Source organism: Macaca thibetana, chromosome 9 (assembly GCF_024542745.1).
Source record: "Macaca thibetana thibetana isolate TM-01 chromosome 9, ASM2454274v1, whole genome shotgun sequence".
NCBI lineage: Eukaryota > Metazoa > Chordata > Mammalia > Primates > Cercopithecidae > Macaca > Macaca thibetana.
The window spans coordinates 115,987,417-116,010,455 of NC_065586.1; the positions used below are offsets into that span (position 1 = coordinate 115,987,417).

Genomic DNA, 23,039 nt, shown 5'->3' on the forward strand with positions numbered 1-23,039 from the left:
AAACCTATAATTGATCATTGAAGGTCTTTTCTGTGACTCTATAACACTCCAACACCACCTGGTTGTCAGTGTAAACAAAGGCATAGCCTGAAAGCAGTGAGGCCACTGACAACCCATAGCCTTCCTATCCAAAATCCTTAACCTAGCAGGTTTCCTAACAGGGGACCTAATATTAATTACCATACAAAGGTCCGACCAGAGCTAGGGGGAACTCCCTTCAGGACAGGACTGATAGATGGTTCCTCCCCAGTGATTAAGGGAGAAAGACATAATGAGTATTCAGTAAATGATAAGGAAACTCTTGAATAAGCAGAGTTAGGAAAATTGCCTAATAATTGGTCTGTTGAAATGTGCTTGAGCTGTCTGCACTCAGCCAAACCTTAAAGTACTCACAGAATCAGGAAGGAGCCATCTATACCAATTCTAAGTTAATATGGACTGAAGGGGTCTTATTAATGCAAAGAACAATTGAAATCCCAAACCTACAAGGTTTTCAACAAAAGTAAAGTTTGCTAAAAGTTAACAGTGTAACATGTATTATCCTACTACCACACACTCTCAAAGGATTTCTCAGACAGTTTGCAAGAAATAACAAAATCTATCCTTATTCTACAATCCCTAATAGACTCTTTGGCAGCAGTGACTCTCCAAAACTGCCAAGGCCTAGACCTCCTTACTGATGACAAAGGAGGACTTTGCACCTTCTTAGGGGAACAGTGTTGTTTTTACACTAACCAGTCAGGTATAGTATGAGATGCTACTTGGCGTTTACAGAAAAAGGCTTCTGAAATCAGACAATGCCTTTCAAATGCTTATATCAACCTCTGGAGTTGAGCGATATGGCTTCTCCCCTTTCTAGTTCCCATGACAGCCATCTTGCGATTACTCGCCTTCGGGCCCTGTATTTTTAACCTCCTTGTCAAAGTTGTTTCCTCTAAGATCAAGGCCATCAAGCTACAGATGGTCTTACAAATGGAACCCCAAATGAGCTCAACTAACAACTTCTACTGAGGACCCCTGGACCAACCCGCTGGCCCTTTGACAGGCCTAAAGAGTTCCCCTCTGGAGGACACTACAACTGTAGGGCTCCTTCTTCACCCCTATCTAGCAGGAAGTAGCTATACCGGTCATCGCCCAATTCCCAACAGCAGTTGGGGTGTCCTGTTTAGAGGCGGGATTGAGAGGTGAAGCCAGCTGGACTTCCTGGGTTGAGTGGGGACTTGAAGAACTTGTCTGTCTAGCTAGAGAACTGTAAACGCACCAATCAGCGCTCTGTGTCTAGCTAGAGGATTGTAAATGCACCAATCAGCACTCTGTAAAAATGTGCCAATCAGTGCTCTGTGTCTAGCTAGAGGACTGTAAATGCACCAATCACACTCTGCAAAAACGCACCAATCAGTGCTCTGTGTCTAGCTAGAGGATTGTAAATGCACCAATCAGCACTCTGCAAAAACGCACCAATCAGTGCTCTGTGTCTAGCTAGAGGATTGTAAATGCATCAATCAGCACTCTGTAAAAATGCACCAATCAGCACTCTGTGCCTAGCTAAAGGACTGTAAATGCACCAATCAGCACTCTGTAAAATGGACCAATCAGCAGGATGTAGGGGGGGGACACAAATAAGGGAATAAAAGCTGGCCACCCCCCCAGCGAGCAGAGGCAACCTGGGTCCCCTTCCATGCTGTGGAAGCTTTGTTCTTTCACTCTTCACAATAAATCTTGCTGCTGCTCATTCTTTGGGTCTATGCCCCCTCTAAGAGCTGTAACACTTACTGCGAAGGTCCGAGGCTTCATTCTTGAAGTTAGCGAGACCAAGAACCCACTGAAAGGAACCAATTCCGGACACATGACCACCAAGAACTGTCTTCTCAAGGACCTGGGGGTTTGTCTCTTCAACTGCAAACATTCAAGGAGGTGCTTCTCATTCTCATTCCCAGTCCCTATGGCTACCTTGCTCTCTTACACCACTGCTTGTCATGAAAACAGAAGAATTATGTGTCTCCTCTGGATAAGCATGGATTAACACACCCAGGTGGCCTAGTCGCAGGACCAACCACCTCTTCACACTCCTCAGTGCCTTTCCCTTAGCACACCACAGCCTCTAAAAAGTCTCCAATCTTTTGTTTCAGCAAAGTTGTGTTCAGTTCATGCTGGACCCACTTCCCTACTGCAATAGTTTTCATTAAATAAAATCTAATTTACTGCTTTAATGAGTGTCCCACTTAAAAATTTTTTTTGACAGTAAGCACATGAAATCATTATTGAATTAATAAATTTAGGTTCTACATAGGTGTAAACAGCTGGGGAGAGTTTCATTATTTTGAGTGTTCTTTTGGGATCTACTCTCCCAACCTCCAAGAAGCTGAAAGATTGCTTAAGTTATATTTTCTTTCAAAATTTCTAACTATGAAAGATGACAATTATGTCCAAGTTATCCACAGTACCTTCTGGATTGAACTAGTCAGCTTACTGTGGATATAGAAAGCTATCTAAAATGTCAGAGCTCTAATTTCAATGTCCTGGTTTCTTTTCTTTCTTTTTTTAACGAGACAGGGTCTCGCCTTGTTGCCTGGGCTGGAGCACAGTGAGTGGCAAGATCAGCGTTAATTTAGCCTCAAGCAATCTTCCCACATCAGCCTCCTGAGTAGCTGAGACTATAGGTGCCATGCCACCACGCCCGGCTAATTTTTGCATTTTTATTAGTGACTGGGTTTCGCCATGTTGGCCAGGCCGGTCTCAACCTCCTGGGCTCAAGCTGTCCTCCCGCTCTGCCTCACAAAGTGCTGGGATTGCAGGCCTGCGCCAAGGCGTCCGGTTTGATTTCTCTTTTAAATATGTGTTTTTGGCCGGGCGCAGTGGCTCATGCCTGTAATCCCAGCACTTTGTGAGGCTGAGGCGGGCGGATCACAAGGTCAGGAGATTGAGACCATCCTGGCCAACACGGTGAAACCCCATCTTTACTAAAAATACAAAAAATTAGCCAGGCGTGGTGGCAGGCGCCTGTAGTCCCAGCTACCCGGGAGGATGAGGCAGGAGAATCACTTGAACCTGGGAGGCAGAGGTTGCAGTGACCCGAGATCGCGCCACTGCACTCCAGCCTGGGTGACAGAGCGAGCCTCCTCTCAAAACAAAAAACAAAACAAAACAAAAAAACAACCAAAAAAAAAAACAAAAAACAAACGAAAAACACAAAACAACAACAAAAATAAATCAGATTTTTTTTCTCCCTATGTATTAAACACTTAAAAACATTTTACCATTTCTATTTCTGGGTCAATGCCAAAGTTCAGTTCAGTCCAGAAAGACAAGTGGTTTTGGAGAGGGTGTTTGGTTCCGCCTTGCATGCGAATTCCCACACAACCCTCTTCCTCCTTTCCTCCTTCGGGCAGCGTCCAGCAGGGTTCCGCTGTTCCTCCAAAATCTTTGTCAGGAGAGTCATCCTGACAGTACTTTTAGGAAGCCCATAGATATCAGCCACAACCTGTGACTTTCAGGGTCAATTGCGTGTCAATTCGCACGTCCATCCAGAACCTGCGGGGACCACGCCCCCACGCTCCCTCCCGGCCTTTGCCTCAGCCCCTCTCCGCCTCCAAGGGTGTCACGTGCCAGACTCGGGCGGGAAGACATTGCCGCCATGTTGATTTCTGGCGGCGCTGGCTGGGGGAAGGGAGAGGGTGGCTGACTGACTAGCTACCCGTAGTTCCGGCTCCTGTGCGCAAGTGCGGAAGTGCGCTGGCCGGGAGAGTGATCGGTTTCCGGTCAGTGGTGCGGTACTGAGTACCCGGAGACGTGTATCGGAAGGTGGGCCGCAGCCATGGCGGAGAGAAAACCTAACGGTGGCAGCGGCGGCGTCTCCACCTCCTCGTCGGGCACTAACTTACTTTTCTCCTCCTCGGCCACGGAGTTCAGCTTCAATGTGCCCTTCATTCCAGTCACCCAGGCCTCAGCTTCCCCGGCCTCCTTGCTCTTGCCCGGAGGTAATAAGGGGAGGGCGGTCCCGTGTGTGGTGGGAGGCGGGCGGGGGACGTGCTGTGACAAGGGTCAGACGGAAGATATTCCTTTTGCCTCCAGCTACCCTCTCGATAGCTTGCCAGGATCATTAGTGACCAGGTTTGAGTGGGTCGGGGGCTTTAGGATCTTGGAGGCGGCAGGTGATGCGACTTGCTCTTCATTGCAGAAACCCACTGTTCCGAGTTGTCCAGAGTGCTGGACATTCATTCGTACACTGGCATTCCACACATCTTTGCTGAACACCCATTGTTGTTACGCCAGGTGCTGGCAGGGAATGCAAGTAAACAGTGGCCCTCTCCTAGGGTACAGTAGTCTATCTCCCACTAGGAGACTCCTAGGATATGGTAAGATACCTCCTAGGATGGACTGTGCCCCTCTCCTGGGATACGGTACACTGTCTCCTACTAGGAGATTGTTGTGATACAGTAGGATATCTTCTAGATTACAGTAAGATATCTTGTAAGATGGACTGTGCCCCTCTTCTAGGAGAAACATGTAATATTTGTGAAGTAGACATATAAAATGCATTCCTCATCTTTTTTTTTTTTTTTTGAGACGGAGTCTTGCTTTGTCGCCCAGGGTGGAATCCAGTGGCGCGATCTCGGCTCACTGCAACCTCCACATTTCGAGTTCAAGTGATTGTCCTGCCTCAGCCTCCCGAGTAGCTGGGACTACAGGCGTGCATGCCCTGCTAATTTTTGTATTTATAGTAGAGACGGGGTTTCACCATGTTGGCCAGGATGGTGGTCTCAATCTCCGGACCTCAAGTGATCCGCCTGCCTCGGCCTCCCAAAGTGCTGGGATTACAGGTGTGAGCGCCTGGCCAATTTTCGTCTTTCAAGACAATCCATCACTTCTTCCAAGAAACTTTTTCTTGTTCTCTTAGGCCCCCACTCCTATGTGCACTCCTAGCTCTTTTTTCATATTTGTATTATTGTCCAGGGAGATTGCTTTTTGATGATGATGTAGCATAGCCCAGAGCATGGTGTTCAGGAGCACAGACTGTATTCCAGTCCTTGCCCTGCCAGTAGCTTGCTGTGTAACTGTAGGCATTTTAGTTTACTTCCCTGTGCTTCAGTTTCTATATATGTATAGCCTCACATAATTATAATTAGAAATGCTTTAATTTTTGAAAAGCACCAAGTATACTGCCTGCCAGACAGTGTGATTTAATGTTTGTGAAATAAACACACCTGCTTCTCCATTTGGACTGCGGTCTTCTTCAGCAGCTATGACCTAATTGCCTTTTTATTTCCAGGATGTTGTTTAGGGCCTAGTAAGTAGATCCTCTTTGAATACTGAGTTTGCAGTGAGTAATTTATTCTTGTTTGAAGGACTAAAGACAGTTTCATGGAGAAGCGAGGACAGGCACGCTGGGAACAGCTGTACATAAAGGTTCCCCTGCCCATGTGTTAATGTTTCTTCTTGATGCTGGTCACTACCTGACATGTACACATACTTGTTTATTCCACTCCACTAGGATGTAAGACCATGAAAGCAAAAACTTAGTTTTATTCACGATTATATTCCCACTGCGTAGAATGATGTGTGGTATGTAGTAGACCAGTTATTCAGTGGGTGTTTGTTGAATGAGTGAAAGGATGGGAGTCAAAATGATGTCTCAATTTGACCTGTGGTTGAAAGGTTAGGCGTTGCTGTCTTTGGTGAAGAACCAGCATTGTTGGAGCAGAATGCTGTGAGAGGATGCAGGAATAAATAAGGCTTTACCTGGGGTTTTCTAATCATCCTCTGCACCATTAAAGTTGTTTGGTTATGTCCATCTTCCTTGCTGTGTAGTATTTGGTTTGTGTGTCACTGTGAATTCATGCTAAACATTTTCATTGTGAAGTCTAGTATAGCTATACCTGTCTTTAATGCTCTTGTTTCTTGGAGACAGTCTGTGTGTGTGTGTGAACATTAATAGTTTTTAGAACTAAAATTCATCTCTAAAAATCTCAGAAACCCATTCAGAGAATTTCCAGAGAAAAAGAAGAAACAGTCTCCTTGGAAGCAATAGTTAATCATATAAGTGAAAGAGACACAGGAAGCAATTTCATATATTCAACAGACATGGAAGGCCTGGCACAGTGGCTCACGCCTGTAATCCCAGCACTTTGGGAGGCTGAGGTGGGTGGATCACCTGAGGTCAGGAGTTCAAGACCAGCCTGGTCAACATGGCAAAACCCCATCCCAACTAAAAATACAAAAATTAATTGGATGTGGTGGTGGGCGCCTATAATCCCAGCTACTCGGGAGGCTGAGGCATGAGAATCGCTTGAGGTGGATGTTGCAGTGAGCTGAGGTCATGCCGCTGCACTCCACCCTGAGCGACAGAGTAAGACTCCATCTCAAAAACAAAACAAAAACAAAAACCAGACATGGATTGAGCAGTTTCTATTTGCCAGGCACTGTTCCAGAAGCTGGGAGACACAGAAGAGCAGACAGCCCTGCCCTCAATGACTGCACAGTATATATGTATACACACACTCACCTGTGTAAGCAACTGTGATACTGGTTTAGAACAGTTAGAAAGAGGGATTGATAGATGGCTGTGAATGCTGTGGGTCTCAGGCTGGCTGAGCTGGGGAATGGATGTCCCTTAGGCCTTCAGGTCCTCTTAGGGGAGGTGATGCTTGAGCTGAGTGTTGAAGGATACATAGAAGTGAGGGAATCTGGAGAGACAGGAATATGGGAAGTCTGAAGGTGTGAGAAAATCTGCAGGTTTGGCAGGAGTTAGTGGTTGGTGGAATGGGACAGGGATGGAGCTCATCCCTCTCTCCTGTCTCTTCACCTTTGTCTCCTCTCCCGTGTATCCTCTGCCCCCAGTAGATCACTTTGACTAGAGTGTGGACAATGGAGTGGCCTCGGTGGTCTATGGGTCACATATACCATACTCAGGAGGAGTTGGTAGTTCATCTTGTTGGGTTTTGGGAGCCTTTGAAGGATTTTCAGCAAGGCAGTGAAATTAGACGTGTGTTTCAGAAAGACTGGAGTTTTCTCTAGTTGCACTGGAATAAGGTTGACTGTAGCAAGAGGATTCGGTTGGGAGGCATAGTGAGAGGCTGGCAGTGGCGATGGCAGTCTAGCCCGAGTCAGCCACATTGGGTGTGAGGAGCAGGGAGCAGATGTGTGAGATGTGTAGACTACACACTTGTAGAGACTCACAGAAGACCAGAGTGTCAGCTCTGTCTGTCAGCACAGAGGCCCATTTTTGTTTAGTTTTAGACCCAAGACTGAGCTCTGTACCTGGCACATAAAGCATCCTGAGTAAATATTTCTTGAATAAATATTTGAATGATTAAATGAAGGGTATGAGAGAGAGGGAGGAGTCTGAGAGACTTGAGGTTTCTGGTTTGAATGTCTGAATGGATGTTGGCAAACATCGGTGGATATAGTGAAATACAGAAAAGGGAGCACGGAGGTGGGTAGTTAAGATAATAAACTCTGTTTGGGGCTTACTAAGCATGAGGTATATGTGGCTGAATCTGCCAAAAACATTGAGGAAGTAGTTGGAAAACAAGTTCTGGAACACATGACAACGGTCTGGGTTTGCGATAGAGTTGGGAGTGTCACCAATATACAAGTGCCTATTAAAGTTGTGGCTTTAGATGACATGTGTCCAAATGAAATGAGAAAGTGCCCCTGAGGTGAGGGCAGCAGTATGTGGAGAGCATTTCATTTGTAGTTGATGCTGATCGGAAAAGTTTCTTGGATCAGGTTGACCTCAAGTTTTTTTAAAGGATGAAAGATACCACTGAGGTTTTCTTTTTTTTTTTCTTGCTTGCTTTTAATTGTTGGGAATGAATTAAGAAATACAGGTAAGTCCAAGTGAGGGTCACTGACCTGAAAAGAGGGGTGGGAGCTGGAAATATATCAGAGAAGTAGAATGATACAGACTGACACGGGGCCTCGTGCAGCAAGGGATATTTTATTTTTAGTTACAAAGAAAATATCAAGAGGAGTATTTTGAATAGTGGAGTATTTTAGTTAAACTGATGTGTGTGAATTATGAGAGCTCAAGAAGCTCAAGCCGTAGTCTCAGCAGAGGTCAAGAAGCTTAGAGCCCAGAGCTTGGAAGAAGGCTGCCTTTTGGCAGGTCTCCAAGGGCAGGGACCAGAGTGTGCCTGTGTGCTGTGAGTGAGTCCAGCCCTCTGATGGATTCCATGCCTCCAGCAAGGAGGTAAGAGGGAATGAGGCAGGGGCAGGGAAGATTAGAAGGAAGAAGATGAAAGCTACAAGCTAGTGAAAATAAAAGTTTAGTAAGGAATAATAGGTGGACTTTTGAGGTGATGTACAGGGAAAATGCTTTTATTTTACAACTTGGAAGTAGAACAGAAGCTAAATTGGAATTGTCAATACCCACAGTGAACATCAGGTTGGACAAAGGGATGGGAGATCTTCTCTTGGTTAGAAAGTGACCTTTTCAGCAATTTGGTGTTCTAGAATGATAAATGTGTGGTAGTACATGATTTTAGGGAATGGCAATTAATGGTTGACCTACTTTGCCTTGGGAATACAAATACCGCGTGTTCATTTGTACAATAAGTGCTTTGTAGGTAAGATTCCTGACACACCCCTTCTTGTTAACAGAGTTATCTTTAGTCTCTCGTTATCACTATAGAAATAAAATTATGCGTATTTGGGTAGTAGAGTAATAATTGCATTATTTCTTACCAAGAAAAACATAAAAAATAATATGTAAGGCCGGGCATAGGGGCTCATGCCTGTAATTCCAGCACTTTGGGAGACCAAGGCAGGCAGATCACTTGAGGTCAGGAGTTCGAGACCAGCCTGGTCAACATGGTGAAACTTCATCTCTACTAAAAAAAAAAAAAATACAAAAATTAGCTGGACATGGTGGTGGGCACCTGTAATCCCAGCTACTTGGGAGGCTGAGGCACGAGAATTGCTTGAACCTGGGAGGCAGAGGTTGCAGTGAGCTGAGATCGCGCCACTGCACTCCAGCCTGGGCAACAGAGTGAGACCCTGTCTCAGAAAAAAAAAAAAAAGTAAAAATAGTAAGTATAGATTTTGTTTCTATTTTTAAGAACTTCTATATACAAATATGTATTTACAAAATAAATAACAAATAACTATTTGTATTTATTTTAAAAGTATGGAAGGGTATGTAGCAAAATGTTAACTGTTTTTTTTTTTTTTTTTTGAGACGGAGTCTCGCGCTGTGTCACCCAGGCTGGAGTGCAGTGGCGCGATCTCGGCTCACTGCAAGCTCCGCCTCCCAGGTTCACGCCATTCTCCTGCCTCAGCCTCCGAGTAGCTGGGACTACAGGCGCCCGCCACCACGCCCGGCTAGTTTTTTGTATTTTTAGTAGAGACGGGGTTTCACCATGTTAGCCAGGATGGTCTTGATCTCCTGACCTCGTGATCCACCCGCCTCGGCCTCCCAAAGTGCTGGGATTACAGGCTTGAGCCACCGCGCCCGGCCAATGTTAACTGTTAACAGTGCGATGGTCTCTGGGAGGTGGGCTTATGAGTGAATTATAATTGTTTCCTCTTAATGTTTTCTTATTCATGTTTTCTAGTTTTTCATTTCTAAAGAGCAAGTTTTCAAAGAAAAAAAGAAAAAAAAACTGTTTTTTTTTCTGTAATGCAGAAATAGCAAGTTTGAAGAACAAATAAGGAAGTATAATTGCTAGCCCTTCCTTATAGAATCGTATCTGCGGAATGATAGAGTACCCTTTAAACCACATGCTCTCTTGTTCCATTTCAGAGGATTCCACAGATGTTGGTGAGGAGGACAGCTTCCTTGGTCAAACTTCTATTCACACGTCTGCCCCACAGACAGTTAGTTACTTCTCTCAGGTATCAAGCAGCAGTGATCCTTTTGGGAATATTGGACAGTCACCATTAACAACTGCAGCAACCTCAGGTGGACAATCAGGATTCCCCAAGCCCCCGACTGCTCTCCCTTTTACAACTGGATCCCAAGATGTCTCGAATGCGTTTTCACCATCCATTTCGAAGGCTCAACCTGGTGCTCCACCTTCCTCACTGATGGGAATAAATTCTTACCTGCCTTCTCAGCCAAGTAGTCTCCCTCCTTCACATTTTGGGAACCCACCCCAAGGAATTCCCCAGCCAGGATACAATCCATATCGCCATACCCCTGGCAGCAGCAGGGCTAATCCTTACATTGCACCGCCCCAGCTGCAGCAGTGTCAAACACCAGGCCCTCCTGCTCATCCTCCACCGTCTGGACCCCCTGTTCAGATGTACCAGATGCCTCCAGGATCTTTGCCGCCGGTATGGAGACATGATTTTGTGTCCTACTTATTAACTCTGTTTCTTCTTTCTCACCTGAACCTATGTTTTAAAAAACATTTCACATCTTATAATCAATACGATGACAAATTAGTTTCAGAGGGTATTCTTTGTAAGCTACATGAAGTAAACATTATCTTAAAGATAGCTTATTGGATGGCTCATATTTTAGTGTGTATTACTTGTTTATTGAAGTAGTAATTGATTTTAGTGAGTTAGCTACATGTCAGTATTTCCAGATTTTAGAGTAAGGTAGAAATAATAAGTGTTGTCTAGAGACATAGAAGATGAAGCAGTTATTGTCTTAACAGACCATTAGTTTCTCATCTTTCAGTTACACTAGTCAATCAAAACAGTCAATTACAGGGACTAAAATTGATTACTTCAGTAATTTCTTTTTATTTATGGAGTTTGGATCTAGATCAGTCAAACCCTGTCTAGGGGGAGTTGGTGGAATAACGTATGCATTGGGTACATTTTATGAAATTCCCTTATGCATTTTTCCCAACTAGTTCATTTGATTTCCAAAGAAAAATCAGTGGAATTAAACAAAAAGAGAAATGATTAAAAATAATTAAGAACCCATTTCGGTGTGGTGGAGATAGCAGTATTGTGATCAGAATGTAACTAACTTCTCTGTTAGAGAATGGACTCTGTTTTATCATTTCATTTAAATCATACCAATACACAAATTTTTGACAATGTTGGATTTCAGCATTCTGAAAAGTAACCAAATTCATAGTGTTTGGTATATAGTTAGTATTTTTGTTAACTATAACGAACTAATTGTAGTTTGTTGCTTAAATTTTTAAAAAGGTTTTTAGATAATAATTTAAAAAGTGATAATTTCAAATTTAAAGAAAGTTGCAAAAATAAAAATAGCACAAAGAGTACTCTGATATCCTTCACCTAGGTTTACTTATCATTAACATTTTATCCCATTTGTTTTTTAATTTGTGCCTGTGCACACACTGGTATATATGAGCTTTCTCCCTTTCCCCCATGCCTTTTTCCCGCCCCTTCCTCCTACTTCTCCTCCTGCCCCTCCCTATTCCCTTCCTTCCTCCCATTGTTTTTTTCTCCTTCTGTATATATGCAGTTTTGGGGGAAGCATTTGAAGGTCAGTAAAATACATTATGATTTTTTACTCCTAAATTCCTGGTGTACATTTGCTAAGCATAAGGACATTCTTCTGTATAACCACAGCGCAGCTATGGATCTTAGGAAATTGAGTGTTGACATAATACTTCAAAATGATTTTTTAGAAATTATATATATGTATGTATATATACGTGTGTGTGTGCATATATATATATATTTTTTTTTTTTTTTTTTTTTTTTTGAGGCCAGGTCTTGCTCTGTCACTCAGGCTAGAGTGCAGTGGCATGATAATGGCTCACTGTAGCCTCGAGTTCTCAGGTTCAAGTGATCCCCCTACTTCAGCCTCACCAGTAGCTGGGACCACAGGCACGTGCTGCCATACTTGGCTAATGTTTTGTAGAAATGAGGTCTCACTATGTTGCCCAGGCTGGTCACAAACTCCTGGGCTCAAGCAGTCCTCCTGCCTTGACCTCCCAAAGTTATGAGATTATGGGCTAAATTATATATGTTTTTGAGACTGGGTCTCACTCTGTTGTCCAGGCTGGAATACAGTGGCGCAATCACAGCTCGCCTGCAGTCTCAAACTCCTGGGCCTCAAGTCATCTTCCTACCTCAGCCTACCAAAGTGCTGGGATTGCAGGTGTGAGCCACCACTCCTGACCCAAAATGGTGTCTAATTCAAACATTTAAAAATAAGTATAGTCTGATTTTAAAATCATTTTTTTAGAAAATTTGAAAAATGCAGAATATTGAATTTAATAAAAAATGTCTGTAGATAACCACTGTTTTCATTTTGTTATATGTCTTTTTTTTGGCAAACATCATAGAGTACCTATGGTTTCTATAATTATTTTTTTGTGAACATACTTTAAATGTTATTAAGATTTTTTCTAAAACATTAATTTTTCTTCTTCTTCCTTGTTTTTTTTAAAGAGATGAGGGGTCTTGCTCGGTCACCCAGGCTGGAGTGCAGTGGTGTGATTACATTCCACTGCAACCTTGAACTACACTTCAGCCTCCGGAGTAGCTGGGACTACAAGTGTGCCCCACCGTGTCCGGGTGATCTTTAGATTTTTTTGTAGAAACAGGATATTGCTGTGTTGCTCATGTTGGTCTTGAACTCCTGGCCTCAAGTGATCCTCCTTCCCTGGCCTCCCAAAGTTCTGGGATTATAGGCGTGAACCATCATGTCTATCCTCTAAAACTTTTGTTTTTGTTTATTTACTTATTTATTTATTTATTTTAGCTATCTCCTGCAGAAAGGATATAAGACATTTTTAATGGCTCTGGATGATCTAGCATTTGAGTGAAATATTATTTTATCAGGCTTCTGTTAGGCATTTTGATTATTTCCAGTGATTTCCTATTTTATTTTATTTTTTTGCAAACATTCCAAATTTATTAACTACGATTTTATAATCAATATTATTGAGGTATAATTTACATACAGTAAAAGACATCCGTTTACAGTGTACAATTCGATTTATTTAAAGTGTACAAATAGCTGAGTTTTGACAGTTGTACACACTGATTTCCTATTTTAAATAACCTTTTGGTGTACAACCTTGTGGGTAAATTTTTTTTTTTTTTTTTTTTTTTTTTTTTTGAGACGGAGTCTCGCTCTGTCGCCCAGGCTGGAGTGCAGTGGCCGGATCTCTGCTTACTGCAAGCTCCGCCTCCCGGGTTCACTCCATTCTCCTGCCTCAGCCTCCTGAGTAGCTGGGACTATAGGCGCCCGCCACCTCGCCCGGCTAGGTTTTTGTATTTTTTAGTAGAGACGGGGTTTCACCGTGTTAGCCAGGATGGTCTCGATCTCCTGACCTCATGATTCGCCCGTCTCGGCCTCCCAAAGTGCTGGGATTACAGGCTTGAGCCACCGCGCCCGGCCGTGGGTAAATTTTTATTTTTATTTTTTATTTATTTTATGAGACAGAGTCTCGCTTTGTTACTCAGGCTGTAGTGCAGTGGTGCAGTCTCAGCTCACTGCAGCCTTCGCCTCCTGGGTTCAAGCGATTCTCCTGCCTCAGCCTCCCAAATAGCTGGGATTACAGGCCCATGCCACCACATCCAGCAAATTTTTGTATTTTTAGTGGAGACAGGGTTTTACTATGTTGGCCCGTCTTGTCTCAGGCTCCTGACCTCAGGTAATCCACCCACCTCAGCCTCCCAAAGTGGCAGGATTACAGGCGTGAGCCACCGCGCCTGGGCTATTGGTTATAATTCTATCTTTCGGATAAATTCTTAGAAATTGAATGAGTAGGTCAAGGAATAGGCATATTTTAAAGGTTAAATAGGCCGGGCGTGGTGGCTCACGCCTGTAATCCCAACGCTTTGAGAGGCCAACGCAGGCGGGTCTTCTGAGGTCGGGAGTTCACAATCAGCCTGACCAATCTGGAGAAACCCTGTCTCTATTGAAAATACAAAATTAGCTGGGTGTGGTGGTGCATGCCTGTAATCCCAGCTATTCGGGAGGCTGAGGCAGGAGAATTGCTTGAACCCGGGAGACGGAGGTTGCGCATTGCACCATTGCACTCCAGCCTGGGCAACAAGAGCGAAACTCCACCTCACACACACACAGGGAAGGTTAAATAAATCATGTAAGAAGTATTGCTAGATTGATTTCTATAAAGGTGTTAGTTTACTTTGTTCTGTGAGAAGGTCTAGTTCACCTCGTAATTGATTTTTTTCAAAATTTTTAATTTTTAATTTTTTTTTTTTTTTTTTTTTTTGAGACTGAGTCTGGCTCTGTCGCCCAGGCTGGAGTGCAGTGGCCGGATCTCAGCTCACTGCAAGCTCCGCCTCCCGGGTTTACGCCATTCTCCTGCCTCAGCCTCCCGAGTAGCTGGGACCACAGGCGCCCGCCACTTCGCCCGGCTAGTTTTTTTGTATTTTTTAGTAGAGATGGGGTTTCACCGTGTTAGCCAGGATGGTCTCGATCTCCTGACCTCGTGATCCACCCGTCTCGGCCTCCCAAAGTGCTGGGATTACAGGCTTGAGCCACGGCGCCCGGCCAAAATTTTTAATTTTTAATTTTTGTGGGTACATAGTAGGTGTATATGTTTATGGGTTACATGAGGTATTTTCATACAGACATGCAATGTGTAATCATCACATCAGGATAAATGGGGTATAGATATCCCTCCCCTCAAGCATTTTTCCTTGATTTGGGGTTTTGTTAGGTTTTAAAATTCTTAAAATTGCTTTGGGGTCTAGTTATTACACTAAATAATTGTCCAGATATACATGTAGGATAATTACTACTAACATCAGTTTGGGTATGAAGCATATTCAGAATTCTTTTGGACAAGCATGACAGTCTTAACTTTGCCGTCCCCTCCAGGTTCCTCCTTCAGTGCAGTCTCCAGCACAGCAGCAGGTACCTGCCAGACCTGGGGCTCCCTCAGTTCAAGTGCCGCCTCCTTTTCTACTTCAAAACCAATATGAGCCTGTTCAGCCCCACTGGTTTTACTGCAAGGAGGTAGAATACAAACAACTGTGGATGCCTTTTAGTGTGTTTGATTCTTTGAATCTTGAAGAAATCTATAATTCAGGTAAACATTGGTCATGCATCATTCATATCTGATTTTAGGAAGAGAAGGAATGAGTATTTATCCATGATGTATTTTCTGTGAATGTCAAATTCTTTGATCCTTATAGACCCCAGACTCTGTACCTTAAGATGACGATATTAATATAAGTCCTGAGTTACTGGGGTAAGGTATTTGAAGAAGTGTTTTAGTAATTTACTTTGTAGTTTAAAGGTATTTTGAATCAGAGAACTTGAGCAGTTCATATAATCCAGGTTTCAATTTTTCTGTTTCCCTTATTCATTTGTAGTTATGGGGGCATTTATAAAGGGCTTTCTGTGGAACTCTCGATCCTGGAGATGCTCTGTGAAAAAAGTGTTCCCTGGTCAGATAAGGTTTGGAAATGGTGCTCGCTGTATCTAGGTCTTGAGAGAGATGGTGTGCAGGAGTGCGTTAAAGCTTTGAGAAATCCTGCAGTGTAGAAACGTGTTTCTTTGTTTATCCTGGTATTATTTGATCGTGGACTTAAAAGTCACCTATTAATGGCCTTTAGAAACGTATTCCATGGAACATTGTTGTACGTAGATAGTATTGTTCTGATTTAAAAAAAAATCCATCAGTTCTTTGAATTATGTTTTTTTTTTTTTTTTTTTTTTTTTTGAGACGGAGTCTCGCTCTGTCACCCAGGCTGGAGTGCTGTGGCCGGATCTCAGCTCACTGCAAGCTCCGCCTCCCGGGTTCACGCCATTCTCCTGCCTCAGCCTCCCGAGTAGCCGGGACTACAGGCGCCCGCCACCTCACCCGGCTAGTTTTTTTTTGTATTTTTTTTTAGTAGAGACGGGGTTTCACCGTGTTAGCCAGGATGGTCTCGATCTCCTGACCTCGTGATCCGCCCGTCTCGGCCTCCCAAAGTGCTGGGATTACAGGCTTGAGCCACCGTGCCCGGCTGAATTATGTTTTTAAAGTTTGCCTTGACTGTTTCTTTTCTACTTAAGAAGAGTCATAATTTTGAGCAGCACAGGTTAATCTTAAATTTCTATTTTTAAACAAAAATGAGCTTAGTTTTTTGTCTTTAAAGACTGAGTAGTCACCGTATTCATTATTTGTTATTTTATTTTTATTTTCTTGAGACAGAGTCTCACTCTGCTGCCCAGGCTGGAGTGCAGTGGTGCAATCTGGACTCACTGCAACCTCTGCCTCCTGAGTTCAAACAATTCTCCTGCCTCAGCCTCCGAAGTAGCTGGGATTACAAGCATGTGCCACCACACCTGGCTAATTTTTGTATTTTTAGTAGACGGGAGTTTCATCATTGGCCAGGCTGGTCTCAAACTCCTGACCTCAAGTGATCCACCGGCCTCGGCCTCCCAGAGTGCTGGGATTACAGGCATGAGCCACTGCACCCAACTGATTATTGATTATTTTAAAATATGCCTTGCAGCAGTCAGGAAAAGTGTTAATTTTGTTCTCTAGTTCAGCCAGATCCGGAGAGCGTGGTTCTTGGCACGGATGGAGGGCGCTACGATGTTTACCTCTATGACCGAATAAGGAAGGCTGCCTACTGGGAAGAGGAGCCAGCTGAAGTGAGACGCTGTACTTGGTTTTACAAGGGGGACACAGATAGTCGATTTATTCCCTATACTGAGGAGTTCAGTGAAAAACTAGAGGTATGGGAGCTTTATTTCTTTATGAGTTTCTTTAAAAAATGTAGGTTCTATATACATTGGTGAGTAACATTGACAGTGGAGCTGACTTTATTTACAAGACAGCTTGTCTTGATGCTGTTCACGGAGAAGATTACTTTTTAAGTGGTGTCATCACTCATGAGGTGCTAATCGTGGCATCTGTGTCTAAAGATAGAATATGGTTTACAGAGGTACATCACAGATCTAATAAGGTGCTTGTGTCAAGCCTTCAATAGAACCTAGGCTGCTGGGATTTGTTGTTGATAGAAAATGCCAAGCATATGGACATTTTCAAATTAATATTCAGTAAAAGGCTTGAAATTAACTTCTGATTTGTGAAAATAAATAAATAGAATTGGAAGAAGTATCATGAGCCTTATTAGCCATCTTAAATCTATAATTTCTTTGTATAATTGTGTTAAATGCTTGTGTTAATTCTACTTAAGAGTTGAACGTTAGATATTTGAAATACGTTCAGTGAATTCAGTTGCATAGTTGGGAAATGAGATACAGAATGTTTTAGTTAACTTCTGGCTGGGTGCGGTGGCTCGTGTCTATAATCCCAGCACTATGGGAGGCCGAGGTGGGCAGATTTCTTGAGGCCAGGAGTTTCGAGAACAGCCTGGCCAACATGGTGAAACCATGTGTCTACTAAAAATACAAAAACTAGCCAGGCGTGGGGGCGCACGTCAGTAGTCCCAGGTACTCGGGAGGCTGAGGAGGAAGGATCACCTGAGCCAGGGAAGTTGAGGCTGCAGTAAGCTGAGATCATGCCACTGCATTCCAGCCCGGGTAATGGGAGTGAAACCCTCCCTCAGAAAAAAAAGAAAGCATATGTTTATATATGTGCATATATGTGTGTGTGTTTATATATGCATGTATATATGTATATATAAAGAAAAAAGTGTAAAGGAATGCTGATATCTCTAGCTTAATTTTAGACATAAATAAAGATGTATTGTAATTTTTGGTACCTTTGGTAGGCCCCTACGAAGCTATCATGTCCCCAGATTAAATGTTTAGTTTTACTATTTTGAAGCTGAAGTATATATTTTCAAGTCCAATCTGTGTCTGAAAGTCTACACTTTATCTTAACTGTATTTGATTTTATATGGGTGACATAGACTTTGAGGCAGGATAGATATCCACATACCGACCATTGCAGCAACACATGGCTACCTAGGGAGACCTTAGCTTTTGTTCGGCTTCTTCCAGGAAACTCAAACCAGATCAGGGAAGAGACACAGAAGGTTAGGAAGTGAGAAAGCCAGTAATAGAAAGGGAACAAGATACATATTGCTCAGCATCCCGTTGGTGATCCTGTCCTGTCAGAGCACTAAGACAAAACAACGGAAGGGTTGGAGACAGAGAACACCTTTAATTTGATGAAGACATGATTGTCTACGTGGAAAATCAGAAGAACCTCTAGAAATATTATTAGCACCAATACAAGAGTTTTCTGCAAGTCTGTGTATATAAAATTAACATACGTAAATTAGTAGCATTCCTGTGCCATTGAAATAACCAACTAAAAATCGAAAAAGAAGATACTATGTATTTATAACAGAGAGACTATATATTTATAAAACTACAGGCAATGTAGGAAAAAGTCCAAGCAAAGTACCCGTGAACCTTATGGAGATAAACTACAAAACAGAATTGAAGAATGTAAAAGGCGACCTCAACAAATGGAACTAGGTTGGGCATGGTGGCTCCTGCCTGTAATCCCAGCACTCTGGGAGGCCAAGCTGGGTGGGTTGCTTCAGCTCAGGAGTTCCAGACTAGCCTGCACAACACCGCAAAACTCCGTCTCTACAAAAAATACACACACAAAAATTAGCCGGGCGTGGTGGCCCATGCCTGTGGTCTTAGCTGCTCAGGAGGCAGAGGCAGGAGGATTGCTTGAGCCTGGGATCTTGAGGCTGCAGTGAACTGTGATGGTGCCACATCACTTTAGCCTGGGCAACAGAACAAGACCTTGTCTCAGAAAAAAAAAAAAGAAACGGAGCTAAACATTATGTTCAAGTAGGCACTATCATAAAAGATATCAATTCTTCCCAAATTATCTGATAAATTTTAGGCAATCCCAATCAAAATTCACATCAGGGTTTTTTTTTTTTTTTTTGGTAAAATTTGCAAGCTGCTTCTAAATTTTTCGTGGAAGACCGAAATGTCAAGGATAACCAAGACCATTTCGACAATGGAATGTGGAATCTTTACCAGATAATACTTACTATAAAGCTGTAAATTGAAAGGGAATATGAAGAAGTGAAAATTATTTATTTTTTAAACAAAGTCTCATTCTGTCCCCCAGGGTGGAGTGCAGTGGCACGATTTCAGCTCACTGCAACCCCCACCTCCTGGATTCAAGTGGTTCTCCTGCCTCCGCCTTCCAAGTTGCTGGGGTTACAGGTGTCACCACCATGCCCAGCTAATTTTTGTGTTTTTAGTAGAGGCAGGGTTTCACCACATTGGCCAGGATGATCTTGAACTCGTGACCTCAGGTGATCCACCTGCATTGGCCTCCCAAAGTGCTGGGATTACAGGTGTGAGCCACCACACCTGGCCTGAAAATAATTTTTAAGATGGTGAAAGTTTTCTTTCTTTAATCATTGTTGTTTGTGTCCTTGCTTTTAGAAATTATAAATTATATTTAAAGTTTTTTTTTTTTTCCAATCGAAGAGAAGGGTCAGAAGTACAGAAGGCTAGGCTGGGCATGGTGACTCACTCCTGTAATCCCAGCACTTTGGAGGCTGAGGCGGGCTGATCGCTTGAGGTCAGGATTTCGAGAGCAGCCTGGCCAACATAGTGAAACCGTGTCTCTACTAAAAATACAAAATTAGCCGGGTATGGTTATGCCTGCCTGTAATCCCAGCTACTCAGGAGGCTGAGGCAGGAGTATCGCTTGAACCCGGGAGGCAGAGGTTGCGGTGAGCTGAGATCGTGCCATTGCACTCCAACCTGGGTGACAGAGTGAGACTCCACCTCAAAAAAAACCACAAAAGTACAGAAGACTGATGAAGAGGAATTGTTACTGAATGATTGTCCAAGACACAAAAGGAAATACTTCTATTTTCACATGATTGTCAAATACTCACTGTCACTAGTTTTAAAAAAAGACTTTGTAACAATTTTTACTTGTCAATTAAAAAAACAAATGAACAAAAAAAAAGGACTTGTGGATATGCCAGAGGCCCCGCCTTACTTTGTGTTGAATCTCTCCTCAATAGGTCCTCAGACTTGTGCTTTATAGAAACTAGAATAGTATGATCGGCCCTCAGCATCCACAGGTTCCACATCTGTGGATTCAACCAGATACTCTGAAAATATTTAGAAAACAACAACAATAAAAATAACACAGGCTAGGCACGGTGGCTCACGCCTGTAATCCCAGCACTTTGGGAGGCTGAGGCGGGTGGATCATCTGAAGTCAGGAGTTTGAGACCAGCGTGGCCAACATGATGAAACCTTGTCTCTACTAAAAATACAAAAATTAGCCAGACGAGCTAGTGCATTGCCTGTAGTGCCAGTTACTCGGTAGGCTGAGGCAGGAGAATCGCCTGAACCCGGGAGGCAGAGGTTGCAGTGAGCAGAGATTGCACCACTGTACTCCAGCCTGGGCAACAGAGCAAGACTCTGTCTCAAGAAAATAAAAAATAAAAATTACAGTGTAACTATTGATATCCCATCTACATTTTATTAGGTATTATAAGTAATCTAGAGAGGATTTAAAATATAAGGGAGGATGTATGTAGGTTTTATGCAAAAACAATGCTATTTTATATAAAGGACTTGAACACCGGGGATTTTGGTATCTTTGAGGGGTCTTGGATCCAGTTTTCCAAGTCACTCTGTTTGTGGTACTTTGTTTTTTTTTTGTTTTTTTTTTTTTTTTTGTTTTTTTTTTGAGACGGAGTCTCGCTCTGTCACCCAGTCTGGAGTGCAGTGGCCGGATCTCAGCTCACTGCAAGCTCCGCCTCCCGGGTTTACGCCATTCTCCTGCCTCAGCCTCCCGAGTAGCTGGGACTACAGGCGCCTGCCACCTCGCCCGGCTAAGTTTTTGTATTTTTAGTAGAGACGGGGTTTCACTGTGTTAGCCAGGATGGTCTCGATCTCCTGACCTCGTGATCCGCCCGTCTCGGCCTCCCAAAGTGCTGGGATTACAGGCTTGAGCCACTGCGCCCGGCTGTGGTACTTTGTTAATGCAGCCCTAGGAAATGAACAGATTGCCTAAAACTTGGTTTTCTTCATTATATAATGGGGATCCTATTATTTAGGAGTGATTGAGAGTAATTACTTGAACTGTATGTATAAGGTGATAAAAAATGATGTTAACCAGTCAGGAGATGAGAACTGCTGTTACTGTTATTTTTATCACGATTATAGTTATCGTTTTCCTCCATACTTTCAATGTGGTATAAATTTGTCATATTGGAATATATGTTGTTTCCCCCATTATAGGCTGAATATAAAAAAGCTGTAACCACTAATCAGTGGCACCGAAGATTAGAGTTTCCAAGTGGAGAGACAATTGTTATGCACAATCCAAAGGTAATGATGCTGTTTAAAATATTAAGATACTAAGTTCATTTTAATATTTTTCTGTACATGTTTGATAAATTGTTCATTTTTAGTAACTTCTACAGTGGGAATGTTTTTATAACAAATGCATTGCTTTTAAAATAGTTTCTTATATAAACAAATATGTTTCTATGATTCACATTGATCATAGAAACAAAAACACAAATTTTTCATAGGGCAAGGTTCATGCCTGTGAGAGGCTGAGACAGGTGGAATGCTTGAGCCAGGGCGACAGCAGAACCCTGACTCTATAAAAAATAGAAAAATTAGCTGGGCAGGGTTGGGCGCGGTGGCTCAAGCCTGTAATCCCAGCACTTTGGGAGGCCGAGACAGGCGGATCACGAAGTCAGGAGATCGAGACCATCCTGGCTAACACGGTGAAACCCCGTCTCTACTAAAAAAAAACCGAAAAACTAGCCAGGTGAGGTGGCGAGTGCCTATAGTCCCAGCTACTCGGGAGGCTGAGGCAGGAGAATGGCGTAAACCCAGGAAGCGGAGCTTGCAGTTAGTTGAGATCCAGCCACTACACTCCAGCCTGGGCGACAGAGCGAGACTCCGTCTCAAAAAAAAAAAAAAAGAAAAATTAGCTGGGCATAGTGGCACGTGCCTGTAGTCCCAGCTACTCGAGAAGCTGAGGTGGGAGGATTACTCGAACCTGGGAGATTGAGGCTGCAGTGAGTCATGGTTGTGCCCCACTGCCCTCCAGCCTGGGTGACAGAGCAAGACCTCATCTCAAAATAAAAAGTAAATTTTTCTCAGGCTGGGTATGGTGGCTCACACCTGTAATCCCAGCATTTTGGGAAGCCAAAGTGGGAAGATTGCTTGAGGCTAGGAGTTTGAGACCAGCCTGGGCAACAAAGAGACTCTATCTCTACAAAAATTAGCTGAGTATAGTGGTGTGCACCTGTCTAGCTACTGGGGAGGCTGAAATGGGAGGATCACTTGAGCCCAAGAGTTTGAGATTGTAGTGAGCTGTGATCACGCTCACTCCAGCCTGGGTGACAGAGCAAGACTCTGTCTAAATAAATAAATAAAGTAAGTATTTCTTACGAAGTTTCTGTTTATGGCAACATGATAACTGGAGTGTAGTATGCACTGTAGAAGTTGCTTGATAATTTTTATCACTTGATCAGAAGTTGGCAAGCTTTTTTTTTTTTTTTTTTTTTTTTTTTTGAGACGGAGTCTCGCTCTGTCGCCGGGCTGGAGTGCAGTGGCCGGACCTCAGCTCACTGCAAGCTCCGCCTTCCGGGTTCCCGCCATTCTCCTGCCTCAGCCTCCCAAGTAGCTGGGACTACAGGCGCCCGCCACCTCGCCCGGCTAGTTTTTTGTATTTTTAGTAGAAACGGGGTTTCACCGTGTTCGCCAGGATGGTCTCGATCTCCTGACCTCGTGATCCGCCCGTCTCGGCCTCCCAAAGTGCTGGGATTACAGGCTTGAGCCACCGCGCCCGGCCTAGAAGTTGGCAAGCTTTTTCTATAAAGGGCCAGAGACAAAATATTTAAGGCTTTGCAAGTTACCTGTTCCCTGTTGCAGCCACCAGCTCTGCCACTGTGGTGTGAAAGCAGCCAGGGACAATGTATAAACCAATGGGTATGATATTTTCAATGAATCTTTATTCATAAAAACAGATGGTGGGGCACATTTTTCCTGTGGGCTGTAGTATGCCTGTCTGCCCTTGATGTGGTTTGCTCTAACCTTTCAAGTAAAAATGTGTCCTTTTTCTTTTTCTTGTCTTTATGAATTTATCTTGTTTTTAAAAAAATATTGATTGCTGGTGTTCTGATTCTTTCATTTGCCAACCTTAATTTCTCTGAGCTCCAAGTTCCTCACCTGCAATAATGATCTCCCAGGGTCA

The 23,039-nt window shown here is 43.3% G+C and overlaps 2 protein-coding genes across 6 annotated transcripts in view; one reads left to right on the forward strand and one right to left on the reverse strand.

Moving 5' to 3' along the window:
- Positions 1–23,039, reverse strand: part of RGS10 (regulator of G protein signaling 10) — a 738,227-nt gene that overhangs the window by 392,200 nt on the left and 322,988 nt on the right. The gene's annotated exons all lie outside the window — the stretch shown is intronic.
- The window catches only part of SEC23IP (SEC23 interacting protein), a 51,748-nt gene continuing 32,221 nt past the window's right edge, over positions 3,513–23,039 (forward strand). For 3 of the 4 annotated variants that reach the window (XM_050803934.1, XM_050803935.1, XM_050803936.1), the window contains exons 1-5: positions 3,514–3,977; positions 9,743–10,275; positions 14,735–14,945; positions 16,392–16,585; positions 21,065–21,154. In XM_050803934.1, coding sequence (XP_050659891.1) covers positions 3,815–3,977; positions 9,743–10,275; positions 14,735–14,945; positions 16,392–16,585; positions 21,065–21,154 — 1,191 coding nt within the window. In that variant the 5' untranslated portion in view covers positions 3,514–3,814. Of the gene's footprint in view, positions 3,978–9,742; positions 10,276–14,734; positions 14,946–16,391; positions 16,586–21,064; positions 21,155–23,039 lie in introns of all 4 variants that reach the window. The other variant, XM_050803937.1, reaches the window with a different exon arrangement.